Source organism: Helianthus annuus, chromosome 14 (assembly GCF_002127325.2).
Source record: "Helianthus annuus cultivar XRQ/B chromosome 14, HanXRQr2.0-SUNRISE, whole genome shotgun sequence".
Taxonomy (NCBI): Eukaryota; Viridiplantae; Streptophyta; class Magnoliopsida; order Asterales; family Asteraceae; genus Helianthus; species Helianthus annuus.
Window position 1 is genome coordinate 154971395 of NC_035446.2, and position 19802 is coordinate 154991196.

A 19802-nucleotide genomic window follows, 5' to 3' on the forward strand; every position below is an offset into this window, starting at 1 on the left:
CTTTGGCGAATCAAAATTCTATTTCGTTGATTATTCCTTGGCGAAACACATTCCTGTTTCGTCAAGAGTTCCATTCCGTCAAGCCTTCACATTCGTCAACATTCTATTACGCCAAACATCCTAATTCGCCAAACATCCTAATTCGCCAAACATCCTAATTCGCCAAACATTCTGATTCGTCAAGCAGCAGCTACGTCAACATGTCAGTTACGCAATCATCACAGAAAACCCTAATCATTCTAACAGCCGTTATCAACGTTCAACCATACAATCGTTGATCACATAATCATCATCTAATCCTCATACAACAATCATTACCCAGAAACATACGGAATCATTATCATATAGAAATCGATCAATACCGCACATCATCATCCATTTAACACAAAATCAGCAGGGTATAACTATGTACAGATTTATAACATGTAACGCGTATTCATTCCGTATACATCAATAAGTTTTGCAACACTAAATCAACACTATAGACCATAGCCTAGTCAAAATCATCAACCAAAACATGAACACGGTTATAATCTAGCATGATTCTTCATGGTTACAAACAAGAACAGTAATGGATGATATAAACAAACACTCACACATAGAAAAACACTAACCGTAAAGAACAAGGAAGCAACTAGATCGGTTCGGGGCTTCGGGTATGCGAGATCGCCGTCACAGAGCAAGGGAGTTCTAGGGTTTCGGTAGTTTTGATAAAAGTGACGAATGAACAGAGAGTTCGGTACATATGCAATTACGTAACGTGTTGGGCCCTTACTGGGCTTCGACGAGACTGGGCCGACGAAACAGGCTTTGTTTCGTCGAATGGTTCTTGGCGAATCACAATTCTGATTCGTTGAGATGTGCTTGGCGAAACACACTTGTGTTTCGTCGAGTTGTTGTTCAAGAGTTAACAGTTTAAGACTAAGTTTTCTGATAAGTCACATGTTATACATATACAATCAAACACAAAACCAAGCAAACACAATTCGTTTCATTATAACATAACGTGTGCAGTTACAAGTCAATAAATCAAATACTAACAGTCAAAGTCAACGTGCATTTAATGTGAAAGTGAAGGTCGAAAACTCGAGTTGTCACATCATCCCCAACTTGAAAGAAATTTCGTCCCGAAATTTGATAGGCCATCCGCAACACAATGCTATGCTAATCAAGATGACTGTGCGTTTTCCGCGGGTGTCACATCATCCCCAACTTGAATGGGAATTTCGTCCCGAAATTCACTAGTTACATGAGATGCAGAATTGCTAGGCTTGGTCTTGTCTTTGGGAAATAAGTGTGGATACTTGCGTTCCATCTGGTCCTCGCGTTCCCACATGAACTCCGGACCACGTCTTGAGTTCCAACGAACTCTCACAATGGGTATACGACTATGCTTACGCACTTTAACTTCCCGATCCATAATCTCAATAGGTTCTTCGACAAACTGTAACTTGTCATCTATTTTCAGCTCTTGAAATGGTACAACTAGTGTTTCGTCAACCAAACACTTCTTTAACTACGACACGTGAAATACATCGTGAACATTACCCAACTCAGCAGGTAATTCCAACCTGTAAGCTACCTTTCCAATTCGTTCCAGAATTTTGAAGGGTCCTACGTAACGGGGGTTTAGTTTGCCGCGCTTCCCAAAACACACCACACCCTTCCAGGGTGAGACCTTTAGCATAACGCGATCATTAACTTCAAATTCCAACGGTTTACTACGCTTGTCAGCGTAGCTTTTCTAGCGGTCGCGAGCTGCGGCCATACGGTTTCGGATCTGCACAATGCTTTCTGACGCTTCAAGCACAAACTCAGGGCCTGTGATCTGACTATCACCCACCTCAAGCCAGCAGAGAGGTGAACGACATTTCCGTCCGTACAGTGCTTCGAACGGAGCTGCCTTAATACTTGTATGGTAGCTGTTGTTGTAGGAGAACTCTATCAATGGCAAGTGTTTCTCCCACCCCTTCCCGAAATCAATTACACATGCCCGCAGCATGTCTTCAAGTGTCTGGATGGTGCGCTCGCTTTGACCATCCGTCTGCGGGTGATAAGCGGTACTCATGTCGAGTTGGGAACCGAATGATTTATGCATTGAAGTGAAACGCGGATCTCGATCTGAGATGATAGAAGTTGGTACCCCATGCCTAGAGACGACCTCTTTAAGATAAACCGCTGCTAGTTGCGAAAATTTGTCTGTCTCCTTGATTGCTAAGAAATGTGCTGACTTCGTGAGACGATCAACAATCATCCAAATGGTATCGTTTCCGGCCTGAGTTCTTGGTAGTCCTGTCACGAAATCCATGGCGATCTATTCCCACTTCCATGTGGGTATCTCTGGTTGCTGCAGTAGACCTGAGGGCTTTTGATGTTCCGCCTTGACTTTAGCACAAGTCAAACATTTACTGACGTATGTTGCTATATGGGCTTTCATGCTAGGCCACCAGTATGTAGTTTTCAAGTCGTGGTACATCTTATCTGATCCAGGATGTACGGAGTAACGTGACTTATGTGCCTCATCCATTACAAGTTGTCGTAAGTCACCATAGAGTGGAACCCAGATGCGTCCAGTTACGTAGTAAGCACCGTCTCCCTTTTGTTCTAGTCGTTGCCTTGAGCCGCGTAAAGCTTCAGCTTGAACGTTCTCTGGTTTCAACGCTTCTAACTGAGCGCTTCGTATCTGGGAAGGAAGATTGGACTGGATCGTGAGTTGCAATGCTCGCACACGCCTAGGTGCATTATCCTTTCTGCTGAGGGCGTCAGCTACAACGTTCGCCTTGCCCGGATGATACTTGATGGCACATTCATAGTCGTTCAATAATTCAACCCATCGCCGTTGCCGCATATTCAATTCTTTCTGGTCGAAGATATGCTGAAGACTCCTATGGTCGGTGTAGATGGTGCATTTGGTACCATACAGATAGTGCCTCCAGATCTTCAACGCAAATACCACCGCTCCTAACTCCAAGTCGTGTGTCGTGTAGTTTTTCTCGTGAATCTTCAACTGACGAGAAGCATAAGCTATCACCTTCTCGCGTTGCATCAACACGCAACCGAGACCCTGAATCGAAGCATCACAATATACCACAAAATCGTCAGTGCCCTCTGGTAATGACAAGATTGGTGCGCTGCAAAGTTTCTGTTTTAACAACTGGAAGGCCTCTTCCTGCTTCGTTCCCCAAGAGTACGCCGTGTTCTTCTGTGTCAGCGAGGTGAGGGGTTGCGCGATCTTCGAGAAATCTTTAATAAACCTCCGATAATATCCAGCGAGACCGAGAAATTTTCGCACCTCAGAGGGAGTCTTTGGTGCCGCCCAATTCTTAACTGCATCCACCTTCGCAGGATCTACATGTATCCCTTTTTCGTTAACGACATGGCCAAGGAAATGCACTTCTCGAATCCAAAAATCGCACTTAGAAAACTTCGCATACAGTTGTTCCCTTCTCAAAAGTTCCAAGATGAGACGTAGGTGACGCTCGTGATCCTCCCTGGTCTTCGAATAGACTAATATGTCATCAATAAACACTATAACAAACTCGTCGAGGTATGGCTTACATACGCGGTTCATGAGATCCATGAAAACCGCTGGTGCATTGGTCAATCCAAACGGCATGACCAAAAACTCATAGTGTCTGTAGCGCGTTCGAAAAGCCGTCTTAGGAACATCTTCTTCTCTAACCCTTACCTGGTGATAACCCGATCTTAAGTCGATCTTGGAATAGAAACTTGACCCTTGCAGCTGGTCAAACAAGTCGTCGATGCGTGGTAACGGATAGCGGTTCTTAATGGTCACCTTGTTGAGCTCTCGATAGTCGATACACATACGGAATGACCCGTTTTTCTTCTTTACGAACAGAACTGGGGCTCCCCAAGGCGAAGAACTGGGTCGAATAAAGCCCCTGTCCAACAATTCTTGCAGTTGGTTAGACAGTTCTTGCAATTCCCCTGGTGCTAAACGGTAAGGAGCACGTGCGATTGGAGCTGCTCCTGGTGCGAGATCAATCCGAAATTCTACCTGACGGTGAGGAGGTAACCCTGGTAGCTCCTCTGGAAACACATCGGCGAAGTCTCGCACCACTGGCAAGTCTTCGATCTTTCTCTCCTCAGACTGAGCATTAGTAACTAACGCTAACATTGCAGGATACCCCTTTTGCAGATATTGCTGTGCACGCATGGCCGAGATAATACCAACCATCGTCCCACTACGATGCCCTTGAACTAGTAATGTCTCCCCATCAGGGAGAGGGATACGCACGATCTTCTCTTTACACAAAATCTCTGCTTGATGCTTAGACAACCAATCCATGCCTACCACTATGTCAAAACTACCGAGCGTAACGGGAAGTAGGTCAATATCAAACACCTGACCCACGAGATCTAGTTTACACCCGAAAAGGACATTCGAGGCTTCTATCGTTTTACCATCTGCTAGTTCTACTACTTGTTTAACTTCTAAAGGTGTTGGGGTTATCCCTAATCGTTGACTAAACTCTAGGGACACATAACTCCAATCGGCACCCGAATCAAATAATACAGAAGCAATACGATTGTTAACAGGAAACGTACCAGTTACAACGTTGCCGTCATTCCTGGCATCCCCTGCTCCAAGCTGGAACACTCTGCCTCGAGCACCATTTCCCCCATTGTTTCCGTTGTTGTTGTTGTTGTTGTTTCCAGCATTGTTGTTATTCGGGCGGTTGTTGTCGTTAGCGTTCTGGTTTAGCTGAGGGCAATCCCGTTTAAAGTGGCCCTCGTCACCACACTGATAGCACCCCTTCCTGAAACCCTGGTTCTGCTGGGGTGGTTGCCCCTGTTGTCTCTGGTTTTGCTGGTTCTGTTGCTGCTGGTATTTGGGTTGTGAGGTCCTACAATCCCTGGCCTCATGGCCCGGCTTACCACACTTGTTACACGTCCGACCACACGGCCCAAAATGATGATAGCCACACTTGTTACACCGTGGCTTTCTCCCTGCATACGAACCCTGGCTTTAGCCACTTCCCTGGCCTTGATTGACAGAAGACGACTGGCTGATGCTGCGGTTGTTGTTGTTGTCTGGCCTTTTCTGAGTCTGACCAGCACTGGGTGCTTTGTCGTAGTCGCTCCACTTCCGTTTGTTATCATTAGCAGATGTAGTAGCAGTGGGTGCCGCAGCAGCAGTGGCTGAAATGCGCGGGGGTAACGAATTGCTCTCTACCTCTTGGTCCACAATCTTATGAGTCAGTCGAACAATCTGTGTTAAATCATTGAGATGGGCTGCAGTGACCAAACTCTTCACACGCGGAGGCAACCCTTTGATGAATAACTCAATCCTCCGAGACATAGGCCGGGACAAGTTTGGGCACATGTCGGCCAGTTCATACGATCGCTTCACATACGCTTCGACTTCAGATCCAACCATCTTCAAGTCGTAGTACTCGTTTTCCAACTTCTGGACTTCATCCCGAGGACAGTACTCCTCCCTGATCAGTTCTTTAAAGTCTTCCCAGGTTGTGGCATTCGCTGCCTCGATGCCCAACAACTATACCTGGGCGTTCCACCACGTTAGGGCACCATCCGCCAAGGTACCCGCAGCATATACTGTCCCCAGCGGGACAGTTACAGATAGCAAACACAGACTCTGCTTTCTCGAACCACCTCAGAAGTCCCACAGCCCCTTCTGTCCCGGTGAAGGTCTGTGGCTTACAGTCCATAAACATTTTGAACGTACACGCAGGCTGGTTGGGTTGAGGTTGCGCTTGCTGACCTAAATGACGAAAGGAAACACGTTACAGGAGTGAAAAGACGTGTATGCGATATAAGAGTAAGAGTACTTGGTACATTCCGTACCAACTTGATAGGCTGCTAAAGCCTCAGCCACACGGGTGTTGATTAGGTCAGTCAACTAAGCCTGAGTCATGTTGATGTTGCCACGTCCATGTCCTCGTCCACTCATGATTCTATATATAGAGATGAACCGATTCAGGAAATCGAAACGAGATGGATATCAAGTATCATGTCGATATCTACATACTACCAAGTTCACACATAATAAGGCAGAACCCTTCTCACGCTTAATAAGCCTCACTGGGACTTGCATGCACCCCGCGTTATTATTAAGTGTGCACCCATAATAATAAGGCAATTTGCATGCTTATCTCAGTGCCTCTTAGCTTGCGCTCGAAGTTTCCCCCGTTCAAACAACACAGCAGATGGTATCACAGGTCTATAGTTCACATGAGTCGAAGTGTAGTGTCACACTATCAAGTCACTATGGTGTTAAATGCTTCAGTTCATATACGTTGTGAGTGTGTGACTGATAAGCAAGCAATGTATAAAGTGAGAGAGAGACGAACCTTGCAATCTGGAGCTGAGTGTCATGATTGATTTTCGAGGTTGTTCGGTTATAGTCTGGTTTTACAAAACGTTTTAAAACCTAGTTCACTATAACCAGTGGCTCTGATACCAAACTGTATCACCCCCAAAATTCCACCTGCGGAAACCCCGCGAGGCGTGTTACGCATCAGAGTTCGAGCCACCAATCACATTGAACCAATGGTAAATACTTAAATAAAACATGTCATTAATTACTAAAATAAAATGTCAACATGATATCAATTCCCAAAATATTGTGTAGCGGAAGCATGTAATAAATCGTTTAGCAAATGTTTCATAATAACACTTAAAACCAATGTATCAAATGTAAGATAATCCGAAAGCCTCGATCCATGACCACTCCAGCACTCCCAGATAGCAAGTCCATGTTCCAAGGTTAACGACCTACAAGCATGCAAACAAGTGTGTCAGACTACGCTGGTGAGTTCAAGGTTTTGTTAACGTGTTTTGTTACCAGATGTATGTTAATACGATTCAATGTTGTGTTACGATGTTGCTCATGCTAGTTACCCTAGGGAATACGCCCTTACGTAACCGAGGAGTGTGCCTCTTAGCAACCCACTATGTTGTTCACGCTAGTTACCCTAGGGAAAACGCCCTTACGTAACCGAGGAGTGTGCCTCTTAACAACCATAGTGAAACTCAGATAATTAGTTCACGCCCGTCCTTACGGCCCGGTGTGAGGTCTCCCACCTAATAGCGCTATCAACTAATTACCCCATTGCCCTCCAGGCAATCCGATAATAGATTCCATGTTCAATAACCAAAACCGATTAAGTTGTTTACCCAAGGTTTCCCTTCCAAATGTTTACCAGTTGTCCCAAACCACCGGGACGCATGCTTGAGAAAATGCAATGAACTCACCTGATTTGTTCGGTATGTTACAGTAAGTGCTCACAAACAATCAGTCAAGTCCTACGGTACGTATATGTATATGATCAGTTGGTATTCACAAAGTTGGCACGTATGTGTAATCACAAAGGACAATGCATCGATGATCACCAAGTAGCACATTGTACGCATTCGAATTCATATAAGTCATGCGTGTCACTTAACAGCAGTTAAATATCTCAGTTGACTTCTAACAATGTTAAATCAGGTTACTGTGCAAGTATTCAAGTTGGCGAAACAGAAGTTGGCGAATCACATAACTGGCGAAACACATGTTTGACGAAACACTTGTGTTTCGTCAACCACCCTTTGGCGAATCAAAATTCTATTTCGTTGATTATTCCTTGGCGAAACACATTCCTGTTTCGTCAAGAGTTCCATTCCGTCAAGCCTTCACATTCGTCAACATTCTATTACGCCAAACATCCTAATTCGCCAAACATCCTAATTCGCCAAACATCCTAATTCGCCAAACATTCTGATTCGTCAAGCAGCAGTTACGTCAACATGTCAGTTATGCAATCATCACAGAAAACCCTAATCATTCTAACAGCCGTTATCAACGTTCAACCATACAATCGTTGATCACATAATCATCATCTAATCCTCATACAGCAATCATTACCCAGAAACATACGGAATCATTATCATATAGAAATCGATCAATACCGCACATCATCATCCATTTAACACAAAATCAGCAGGGTATAACTATGTACAGATTTATAACATGTAACGCGTATTCATTCCGTATACATCAATAAGTTTTGCAACACTAAATCAACACTATAGGCCATAGCCTAGTCAAAATCATCAACCAAAACATGAACACGGTTATAATCTAGCATGATTCTTCATGGTTACAAACAAGAACAGTAATGGATGATATAAACAAACACTCACACATAGAAAAACACTAACCGTAAAGAACAAGGAAGCAACTAGATCGGTTCGGGGCTTCGGGTATGCGAGATCGCCGTCACAGAGCAAGGGAGTTCTAGGGTTTCGGTAGTTTTGATAAAAGTGACGAATGAACAGAGAGTTCGGTACATATGCAATTACGTAACGTGTTGGGCCCTTACTGGGCTTCGACGAGACTGGGCCGACGAAACAGGCTTTGTTTCGTCGAATGGTTCTTGGCGAATCACAATTCTGATTCGTTGAGATGTGCTTGGCGAAACACACTTGTGTTTCGTCGAGTTGTTGTTCAAGAGTTAACAGTTTAAGACTAAGTTTTCTGATAAGTCACACGTTATACATATACAATCAAACACAAAACCAAGCAAACACAATTCGTTTCATTATAACATAACGTGTGCAGTTACAAGTCAATAAATCAAATACTAACAGTCAAAGTCAACGTGCATTTAATGTGAAAGTGAAGGTCGAAAACTCGAGTTGTCACAAGTTTCCTCTGTGGTCAAGTCAATCATTGGTATAGGAGATGTAACTCGTGATTTACTTAATAACTTACGTTTTCCTGGCGACATCCTCTGTAAAGAAGAATTTTCGAGAATGGTAGATGTGTTGCTAGAATTTGTGATGTTTGAAGATAGAGAAAAACGACGAACGTTTATTGGAGTAGTCAAGTTGTTTGTAAGACAACTAACATTACCTAAATAACATAATATACTCAAACTTATTAAATTTTTAAAACATATATACTGTATTTGAAATTAAATTTGGATTATTCGGTAAATATAATTTTTACTTGTAGGTACAACCGACGTTGTAGGAGTAACATTGTGCGTGTTGAAAGATATCAATCTTAAATCAGTAGAAGATGATAAAGTATTTGAAGGGTATAATTTTCGTTGTTGTAGACTTGTAGATCTTTTACTGTCTAAATATAATTTCCTTAACCTCTGTCTCCCTTTGCAGTCATTTTGAACAAATCTCGGGTCAAAAACTGTAATATTATAATAAAAAACAGATAATTAACATATAAACATTATCCAATTAATAAATAAAATTTTTGTTAAAAATAGTATCCTACTTTAAACATTTATTAAAGTTTTACCTCCATATTCAATGGACGCCTCTGTTGTAACATTGACCATGTCATGCGGAATGGATGATGAACCAGAAGTAGATGTTATAACATCTATTGATTGTGATGTACCTTTTTGCATTCTATAACGTTTACCATCGATGTATACTTTTCTAAGTTTACGCCTCTCCTTACTCTCATCTTGAGTAAGTTTAGGGATGAAAACTTACAGACAATCATTAAATATAAAACACATATAAGCTACATGAAATATTAATGATACGGTTTAAATTGAAAATGTAAATATTGTCAAGATAAAAAGTTAAATAATACCGTTTGAAATGTTGCCCAATGGTGTTCGATGCTGGACATCTGAGATAATAGGAAATACGTGAGTATAAATACAATACATGTGTATAAATACAATTTGATGTATAATTACAAATAAAGTATTCGAAAATAGGAAACTGTAATGTGTAATACAATGGCATGTTATTTGACAAAGGAGTAACAGAAAGGAAGTTGTATTGCAGTTTGGTAGCATATTACAATCTGCAGTAGTTTGAACGATGACATAAAAAATGGAATGGGAATGGACCAGAAGTAATACGTTTCTTTCTTTCCGGCAGTGAAAATGATTTGTAAGTTATTAACTTACATATTTATTAGTAACATTTATAATGTAGAGTGAATCACTATAGAACTATAAATTCATTGTTTCATTTTTTTAAAAAATAATATGTTGTAATTATTATTTTTTGTAATAAATCAACCGGTTTTATATGTATAATTTAATTACATTAAGTAAACAAATAGATTTTATAGTCTATATATATAACTATACAAAAATTAAGTAAAGATAGGGATTACTTTTGTAAATAAAATAAAGTAACAATTGGGTTTCTTCATCTAATAGTCATATCAGATATCAGATATCTATACATATACAGTGATTCTTATCTCTTTCTATATTGCCCCTTTATATAATAGCTAACTTCATACGCATACAAACTGGTTCACTTGTTCGGCATTCACATTATCAGCATACATAGAGAAATCACCAACAGGTACGATTCAAACTGATGTTCTCACATAACCTAGATCTTTAATTGCATCAGTGTTAGAGATTTGCGATCTAAATTTGGGGATTTTTCATAAATCGACATGTTCTGTGATAGACAACATTTAGTATTTAACGGCATCCTCTTCCTCGTTTCATCAAATTATATAGATTTTCGTTTGGTCTGAGCGAAATTACATGTTTTCTGATCTTGATCTGCCGTTATTGTTCCAGTTATTGGTTTTGTATTGTTTGTTTTATCGGTTAGGTCGGTTTAGGGTTTCGAATTGAATATGTTTATCGTTGGGGAATTTTATTATTATTATTGATTGATTCTTTTCTGCACATCTATTATTGTTTGTCTTAGGTTTTTTGGTCAGGATTGTTGTTGATATGTATATTCGTTTGGCATAAGTGTTACACACAAATGTTACTAAATTTGGGGATTTTTCCTAAATCGACATGTTCTATGTTAATCAACATCTAGTATTTACCCAAATAATTATATGTAGTCAATGGCGCGTTCTTCAAATGAGCGAGAGAAACAAAAGAAAGAAAAGGAAGTGATACTGCTAACAGATTCAGACTCAGACGAATCTTTCACTTCGGAAGAAATTGACTGGAACGCACCAGAACCAAATATCATTTTCATGCCCTCCTCTTGTTCACGTTTTGTAAGTAGTTAGTTAGATTATTTGTATAGTAATTTAACTGTTGTTGTTCTATGGTGTCATAAGTCTCTTTATCATTACAGTCTGAATACTTTTTTGGCATTTTTTAGCGGATACCGGTAAAGGTCGCAAAAGCCATGGGAATCGATCGCTGCGGAAAGGTGACCATTAAAAATAGGCGTGGTGTGGAAACCAATTTGAAAGTCACGGCTGAACCAAAAAGAGGAAAAAAGAAAAATAGGTTTAGTGTATTGGGATGGCCAGCATGGGTTCGTGAAAACAACATCAAGAAGGGTTATCTTTGCGTTTTAGAGTGGTATGAGGATATGCCTACACTCTTTGTTAGGGATGTAATCGAAGAATAATGGGGTTAGTACCATAGATCAAAACCGTTCAACCATTTTGTATGGTAATTTTGGCTAACTAACGGTTTTGGCAATAAGTATATAAGTATGTAGCAATGGTTTGTTTGGAAGCTGTTTAAATCTTTTGGTTTATGTTAGCTGTTGGAAAACTACTTGATAATATTTTGGCTTATGTTACATGTTTAAATATTTTGGTATATGTATCCTGTTGGAATGCTACTTTAATTTTAATGGTCATCTACAAATTACAACATCAATATACGATTATAAGTTATTACGGACAAAAGGTTTAGATATTTAAATGTTTAGGACGCAATCGTGGTCACATTATTTTTATGAATTCATCTAACTTTAAAACTATTACATGAAAGTACGTTCATTTCAGAGTCAGATTTTGTTTACAACTATTACCTGAAGATACATTCCTGAGAGCATTAGAATGTCTTCGTAAAGACTGATATTTCCGAGAATCCAAATAGATTTTTCGTTGTCTTCGCCTCTCTTTCGCTTCCTTATTGGTATCAGGATTGCGAACTAAAAAAAATTAAAATTACAATTTACAAAGTATAAATAAAAAGCAAACTACTATAACAGCATGTTAAAGGATTATGCACATATGTGTGGATTATATGTATACCATTAGTTATGTCTGAAAATGGAATCCTTGATATGCAACCTACAACATCAATAATAAAAGCATACAAAAAGTAGTATATGTCAATGGTTTGAGCCATGTATGTACCTAATAATCAATAAACTGAAAGATAATCATAATGCTACCACTTGAATTGTTTGTATTGCAAGGTTGCTTGCCGAAAGACGAAGACTCAATCTTTGACCTTTTCGACATGAGTGTAACTGTAAAATGGTAGATGAACAATTAACTAACCTGATCTCTAAATTGATACTTTATTTTGATAAATCAATGAAATGGCACTTACGGTTTGCAATGTTCTCATTCTGTACATCTTTTAATGAAGAAGACAAATTTTCATTTTTCGATCTTTTTGACATCACCGGAAATGTGATTAAGGTTACTGCAATAAGAAGAAGAAGATCCAATCGTTAAATGTATAACCCTTACGTAAACCAACAAACATGAGGCTTACATAGTAAAAGAAATAAGAGTGTTCGTTCAATATAAATAGTGGTTTACATATTTTTGGAATCAATTTAATACCATATCAAGTTAAATTGCAACAGATTATCTTGATTTATGGTTGATTAGTTATTCCAAATTTAAAATTAGCTATATTTTAACGCTTTCCAAGTATAGTTTTTGTATTTTTGGTATGTTATCAATTACAATAATCAATTGACGTATATTGATTATATCATCAATATTACACGGATAAGTAGCAAACAAATGTCAATACAAAAATTGACAATAAATCCTATATTTAGTAGTATAGCATTCTGGAATTTTGATATAGATTTTTAATTATAGAAACAAACATAAACATAAACACTAAACATATACACAAAAGTTAGGTACCATACAAAAGTCTACTAAGAAATAAGTCCATATGGTTACATGTTCAAAAGATAGTTACCAAAACAAAGACCAAACAGTTCTTATAAAGACAATTTATAAAAGTTCGGTGCACTTTTGCTTAGACATGTCGGACATTTTTTAAGATGACGGTTTTCTTTGAAGTCACATAAGTGAAATCAAGCATGTCGCCATCATTCAACTTATTTTCCGCCATAAATACAGGCCAGTCTATGACTGAATAGCGTAATGCACTTCCGTTTTTTTGCCGTTTGACTTCATAAGTACTAACTTGCCCCTGCATGTTTTCAATCTTCAGTGTATGAAACTTCTTTGTAAAACCAGCGCGGTTTGATACCCCGACCGGAAGACGCTGCATGTAACAACGTTTATTTAACAGTTTAAATCTTAAACCTCCAATAATAACGAAAAATAATGTAAATTTAAAGATTTATTGCAAAAATAATACCAGCCTGTATTCCCCTTTACGTGTAAAGTTCAAAACTTCCGGATCTTCAGGAATAGTGTGTTGTCCGCAATTGTCTCCATGTAAACGCTTCTTATACTTGGAACTACCAACCGACCTTATATTTTCCTTTACATTTATGATTAAAAAAATGTTATCTTCAAAACGATACCATATTATTGTTAACAAATTAATATTATTTGTATCAATCTCAAAACTTACATCTTTTGTGATAGATTGAGATCCTTCAGATATAAATCCCTTGGAAGTACATTCAACGTCATGTTGTTTACCCTTACTTGTATTTCCAACTCCCTCATTCATGGTGATAGCATCTTCTTGCGGAATGCAAATATCCTGTTAAAATGCCACATTTTACATTAATATAAATAATGTACATGAGTACCTGTTATGCTAAATATCAGATGAATTTTATGTATAAATATACATTTATAAAAATATACGATTACCTGGTGGACATTTGGTTCTTCATGTGAAAAAAAGAAGCCATAATCTTTACGTAATGCCTATAAATGACAATATGCAATATAATTACTGCCATATAACCAATAATCATAAATGTGTTTATAGATATTAGTAGTTTACCTCGTCTACTTTAAGAACGAACTGATCACGAGATATTTCAAGAACCTCATCATCGGAATTGTCTCCCATTATGAACACAACCAGCAACTAGCAACTGAACTGAAAATATAGTTAATTGAAAGTGAGCATTAGAAATATTATTAAATATACATATAGATTCATCATAAAACAAAATTTTAACCAAAAGAATAATTACATTCAAAGATGCAGTTTTCGAAAACATATACTAAAAAAATAAAGAGATATTTTTTACTAAATATGTTTCAAACAAAGTAACATCAATATCAAAAAATAATACATCAGTAATTCACAAAAATAGTATAAAATATATTCAACGATCTATAGATTACATCTATAAGAACCGTAAAACAATAATATAAGACTGAATAAAAACAGGAAACTATGAAAACATTCAGTTAAGTCTAAGATATAAAATAAAAACATTGCATACTACCTACAGGATACTAATCATGACATAAAAGATCCAACTTAAAGGCAAAAGATAGTTTCGACAAAAGGTTAACCAACTTTAAACATGTAGTTTCTGCCATTTGTTAAAGGAGAAACTTAAAAAAACTTTCTTTATAATTAAGAGTCAAACCATCAAATCTGCAAATGAAACAATAATTTCTGACTATTCGTGATAGAATCCATTAATAAAATGACAAAATCTTATAATAACTTTATGTCATACGAATTTATCTTTGAATGGAATACCAAATAACATCACAACTGTAAAAAAAATAAAACAAAAACATAGATTCAGGAACAGTTTTTTTAGAATCTTAAAGATCAATATCAAGACATGGATACTATGAAAATAATAATCGGTTAAAAATAAATAAAAAAATAAAGAACAAAAACCCTCAAAAGCAGCAGATCCTTGTATAAGATCCAAGACATAGAACAAACATTCATCAGCTTTAAAACACCATTATACCTAAACATTCATCAGCATTAAAACCTTAGATAAAACTTCATGAAAATACATAGAACAAACTCTGTAGATAATGCTTTGAGTTTCCAGTAGAATCAAAAGTAAAATATCAAAACAAACAAATTATGTAGCAAAAAACGTTTCGTTGATTAAGATATAAGATATAGAAACACCAAACAGAGACGGAATCAATCTTCCGAACAAACTTCATGAAAAAACTAAAGCAAAAATAAAGTATGTATCAAATATTTAGACATTACCGATCAAGATTTTGATGAAGATTGTATGAAGAAGATGAAGATCAAAAGGGTTTCTTGGTTATTGTGAAGGTTAAAGTTCTCGAAACATACCTCTTGGAAAGTAAATCTTCGGTTGTTTTGTGAGATTCCATTCTCAAAAACCGGGTATATGTATTTTTTTAAAAAATAAAAGGAAATTGTAATAGTTGTTTGTTTAGATATTATAGGGGTTATGATGAATTTATGTTACCAACGTATATTATTTCTTTGGAATTATGATCACCATATTTTAATTTGAAATATATAACGAATTTCTTAACTATTGAAGTAACTATCTAATTTTGTATGATTACAAAATACGAAAATTTTAAAAAGTTTTCATATTTAGTTTTAATGCTAATGGTGGTATTACGATCTATTATCTATATTAATAAACATAAAAGATATTTTTATTATTAAAGTAACGAAAGGATAAAATTTCATATACTTGAGACAAATTAGATAGTCCGAGAAACAAAATATGAAATAGTATCAAAGAACATCATAATTTCTAATCGAAAGGCGAAACGATTGTCTCGAAAAATAATGCGCCATTCGGTCCGTTGTAGCTGTCAACATGTTGGATGTAGTTAAAAGAATCATTGCAAAGTAGAAGTTCAACAGTATCTCCACAAATACTGGTTATCAACCACTTGTTGTCTTGAATTACATTTGTCCTTTGTTGCGGCTCCAAATGTTGAACTATGCGAGCCTTATTGAAAGAAAAGACCTTGATCCAGTCATCATGTTCATATTTGACCAAATCTGCAATTAGTTCACCAGCATATTGAACGACAATGACATGGAGCTTGTTCGAAATTGTTAGAAAATGTACTTGGCAAGGATTGACTTCAATACGCTCTGGAAAACGAAGTAAACTGAAAGATTCAGAGATAACATCGAAAGCAACTATGTTCCTTTCACCAGGTGGAATCCAGTAATTGGAAACAATGAAGTAAATTGTTTTGCCGGAATAAATTCCAGAAGACCATGAATAAAAGTTTGAACCTAATTGAGTTCCGCTCAAGAAATTTAATTTTCTCCATGAGTCATGACGTCGTGAATATACACGAGCAGTAACTACGTCCCAGTAACAATTAATATGAAGCACTTTTAGATCGTTGTCCTCGTCAAAGTACATTCCACCAGTATCGTTGTGTCGACCAAAATACCGAATAAAGTAGGCGTCCGATATCAACTTAAAACGCCTGGTCGTTGGATTCCAAAGGACCAGCTCATTGTGATTCCTTTTAATGCAAACTAAAATCAGTCCGTTAAACGAACATACAATGCTTAAAAAGGACGGATGGACATCATATGGAAAAGTTACGGTTTTGCTAGTATCGACTTCTAAGTTGCCAGATACTATGTCGTCAACGACAATGGAATTTTCTTTAAAGGATAGCAGCTTCTTTTGTATTGAATTCCCAACTCGCCGAGTATGGATGAAAACAAACTTTGGTGTGGATAATTCATAACACCATTGTTTAGAAACACATTTGAAACGACAAACTGCCTTTGCAGGTAGTCTCGATAATATATCTTCAAATATCATTTCATCCCCAATAAGTTCCATGATTCGTAATACTCTGAAAAATAAATAAAAAAAACGATTGTATACAAACTTATTGTATAAAAACATGATAATTACCAATGGAAGATTAATCATTTATAATACAGTAAAAAGTAACTAACCGTGTAAGAGGAGGTGTTATGTATAAGAATTTTTAAATGAAAAAGTATTAGACATCAATATGGGTATTTATAGGACTTTCATCATATAGTGGAATTATATTTTGGAAACCTTAATTTTTTAATTTACGATTTTATCAAATAATGCAAAAGTTAAGAAAGATTTATGTAGATAATCTTGATTTATGATTAATAAGTGTTTCCAAATTTAAAATTACCTATATTTTCATACTATCCAAGTTTACGATTTTTGTATTTTTGGTATGTTATCAATTACAATAATCAAATCACAGATAAATATTATATAAAAAATATTACATTTAGAATGAAATGTTTTTTTACAAACAAATGTTAAAATGTTATCATACGTGTATTATAAATCGTAAATTTTTTTTTTTAAAACGTGGGAAGGAAAGAATGTATGTTAATTTTGTAAAAGTCTAATACAGTTCAAATATATGGAACAACTAATATCATATATATCCAACGTATATGTAGATAAAAAATATTTAAATCATAACATCAAATAACATTGCATTTGAACATTTCATTGAAAGCTTTAAAAAGTATATATAAATAAGTAAAAGAATGCCATGTAACATGAAACAATGAACGGGTCATTTTACAATACAATCGCACGGAACAGATGATCGAATTTTAAAACCAATAAGATGTGATTCCGGAATTTTAGGCGAAAAAATGATGTTAGTCAAATCCGTTGATCTCAAAATGTTTCCTGCAAATTATATTATATAGTTTTAAACAAATAATTGTGTAAACTTAAATGTTATGAAACAAAATAAATCAAACTTAAAAACTTACTGGTGTTGCAGTAAACCAACTTGACCCGAGCAACGTATATTATAGACTTTTTTTCTATTCATTCGAGTTGTAACATATCCCAATCCTCTCATGTCATACAATTCCATTTCAATAATATGTCCTCTGTTAGATTTTAATTTATTGTTAAATAGTAAGTTTTAGATAATGTGTAGTCACCAAAAGAGTTGACTTACGTGAAATCTTGTAGGAATAACCTAAACATATGTTTCTTTTTGTCCCTTTCGCCACATATTATTCTTCCAACAACATCTACAAAAGGAAAAATATTAACATAATTATTCAAATAAATGAAAAAAATATATTATAATAACTAATAGATAACAAATATAATTAAACTTTAAACAATAACGTGTAAGCAATCAAGGTTAAAAGAAATTAAACTTACCAACAATATACTTTTCACGTCTTCTGTCATGAGCTAATGTTTTAATGCATGGTGTCAACGGGTACAAAACAAAACCTTTAGGAGGATCAACTAAAAAAGGTGTTAGTTTTGAAAATTCATTAAATACGATCTTTTTGTTTGTTGAGACAATGATGTAGCCTTCATATCTTGGATATTCATGATACATGAGATTCTCGATTTTGAATTGAGACAGAGAATATACACCACCAACCATCTTACTAAATGGGTATAAGTTAGAACACTTGATAGGCACAATTGCTGCAATCTTCTGCCTCTAAACAAAGTCATGTAAAAGGAATTTAAATAAATTAAAGTTAAAAGTAACTTATAAGTCGAACTTTAGTAAACATGTTATGAAGTTACCTGTTGGTCGAGTAGCACAACAATCAATATGTCTAAGTCTTTGTCATGCCATACAAATTCAAAGCTAACAAAGATAATAGAATACCAAACACCATCTTCTTTCAAGTCAGAAAACAAATCAACGGATTCCACTTCTGCCGTTTCCTTCATTTAGAAAAGACATACTTTAAAAAAAACATACAATAGCATAACAAAGCAATAATTCTTGGAAAATGTTATCAACACAACCAATGACATACATAAGAAAATGCAAAAGGAACATCTCTTATTAATATACTTGCAACCACACAAAAAGGATAAAAACACAAAAGTTCTAACACGGGAACAATTAATAGGTTTTACGAAAAAACAAACAAACACTCCACGAATAAATAAAAACCAATGAGATGTTCAAAACATTCTTAGTTGCGACAAACTACTTCTCAACCTTGGGAATCAGTAATCCCACTGTGACACCATCATCATCCACAACCTCCTTGCCAGCTTTACGGGGTTTTGTAGACGACTGCGAAGACATCACATCAGCATCGTAGATGCTGTCCAAATTCCGCTTCAGTTCGTTTTCCATGACACGAATTGAGGTACCGTTGACATCTTCATCGGGTGTTTTAAACATGACTTTAGTAAAATTTGAAACAGGTGTCTCATCGTCTTTGGTACGGGAGACAGAATCCTTAAAAAAGGGAAAACAAATAACGATTCAAAGACAAAAAAAAGCAAAGGATTTTTAATGAACAACCAGATAGAAATTACACACATTAACGGGGACCTCATCTGCTGCTTTGATGTCAGAGCTAACAACATTCACACGCTCCTCGTCAACAGGCTGAAACATGAAATATAATAGTTATATAATTCGTTACAGTTATATAAAATATAACAAAACACCAGTGCATAGGTTTTCAACTACCTGAATGACATCAAAAATTTTATCTAGTTCGGCAATCACAGTTCGATTGTCTGTTAATTTTGAAACAGAGTAACCATCCGATTTGTTTTTTATGTTAAAAGAACCGATGGATATCTTGAATGCAAACTTCCTGTTGAGTAGAGCATTGAGTTCAGGCGGAAAATTCCCTTCGTTAGCTAACTGGCGAGTTATATACAAAAAATAATAATTTTGTCAAAAAGCGATGTAATGATAAGTAACTAATAAGAATTGACAGTTGTAAAACAAAACAACAAAATATAACGTACATCAAGGTTCTTATCCAACAGCTGACTCGCGTTAACCTTCAACAGCTTAAGAACCTCACGCTCAAATAGGGTGAGCGTCACAATCCCTGTACAATCCTGAACCCGTATCGGAACCCTGATCCTGAAACACGTTAATTATATGTTATACAACAGTAATGTAACGCATAAAC

General features: G+C 36.5%; 2 protein-coding genes across 2 annotated transcripts; one reads left to right on the forward strand and one right to left on the reverse strand.

Moving 5' to 3' along the window:
• Positions 1 to 10241: 10241 nt before the first annotated feature.
• LOC118486734 lies at positions 10242 to 11419 on the forward strand. Its single transcript, XM_035983402.1, has 3 exons — positions 10242 to 10323; positions 10829 to 10990; positions 11098 to 11419. The coding sequence occupies exons 2-3, from the start codon at positions 10832 to 10834 to the stop codon at positions 11350 to 11352; spliced, it is 414 nt and encodes a 137-aa protein (XP_035839295.1). The 5' UTR covers positions 10242 to 10323; positions 10829 to 10831; the 3' UTR covers positions 11353 to 11419.
• A 1535-nt stretch (positions 11420 to 12954) lies between these two features.
• LOC110907640 lies at positions 12955 to 13985 on the reverse strand. Its single transcript, XM_022152589.1, has 5 exons — positions 13917 to 13985; positions 13781 to 13837; positions 13533 to 13667; positions 13314 to 13439; positions 12955 to 13217 (listed from the first exon to the last, which is right to left on the reverse strand). The coding sequence occupies exons 1-5, from the start codon at positions 13983 to 13985 to the stop codon at positions 12966 to 12968; spliced, it is 639 nt and encodes a 212-aa protein (XP_022008281.1). The 3' UTR covers positions 12955 to 12965.
• Between the last annotated feature and the right edge of the window lie 5817 nt (positions 13986 to 19802).

Bases quoted from the DNA above. Each gene is read 5' to 3' on its own strand.
- LOC118486734 (XM_035983402.1), top strand. From the start codon at position 10,832: ATGGCGCGTTCTTCAAATGAGCGAGAGAAACAAAAGAAAGAAAAGGAA. The intron at 10,991-11,097 runs GTAAGTAGTTAG...GGCATTTTTTAG, and splicing joins CCTCCTCTTGTTCACGTTTT to CGGATACCGGTAAAGGTCGC.
- LOC110907640 (XM_022152589.1), bottom strand. From the start codon at position 13,985: ATGGGAGACAATTCCGATGATGAGGTTCTTGAAATATCTCGTGATCAG. The intron at 13,838-13,916 runs GTAAACTACTAA...TGTCATTTATAG, and splicing joins TCGTTCTTAAAGTAGACGAG to GCATTACGTAAAGATTATGG. The intron at 13,218-13,313 runs GTATTATTTTTG...TGTTACATGCAG, and splicing joins GTAAAGGGGAATACAGGCTG to CGTCTTCCGGTCGGGGTATC.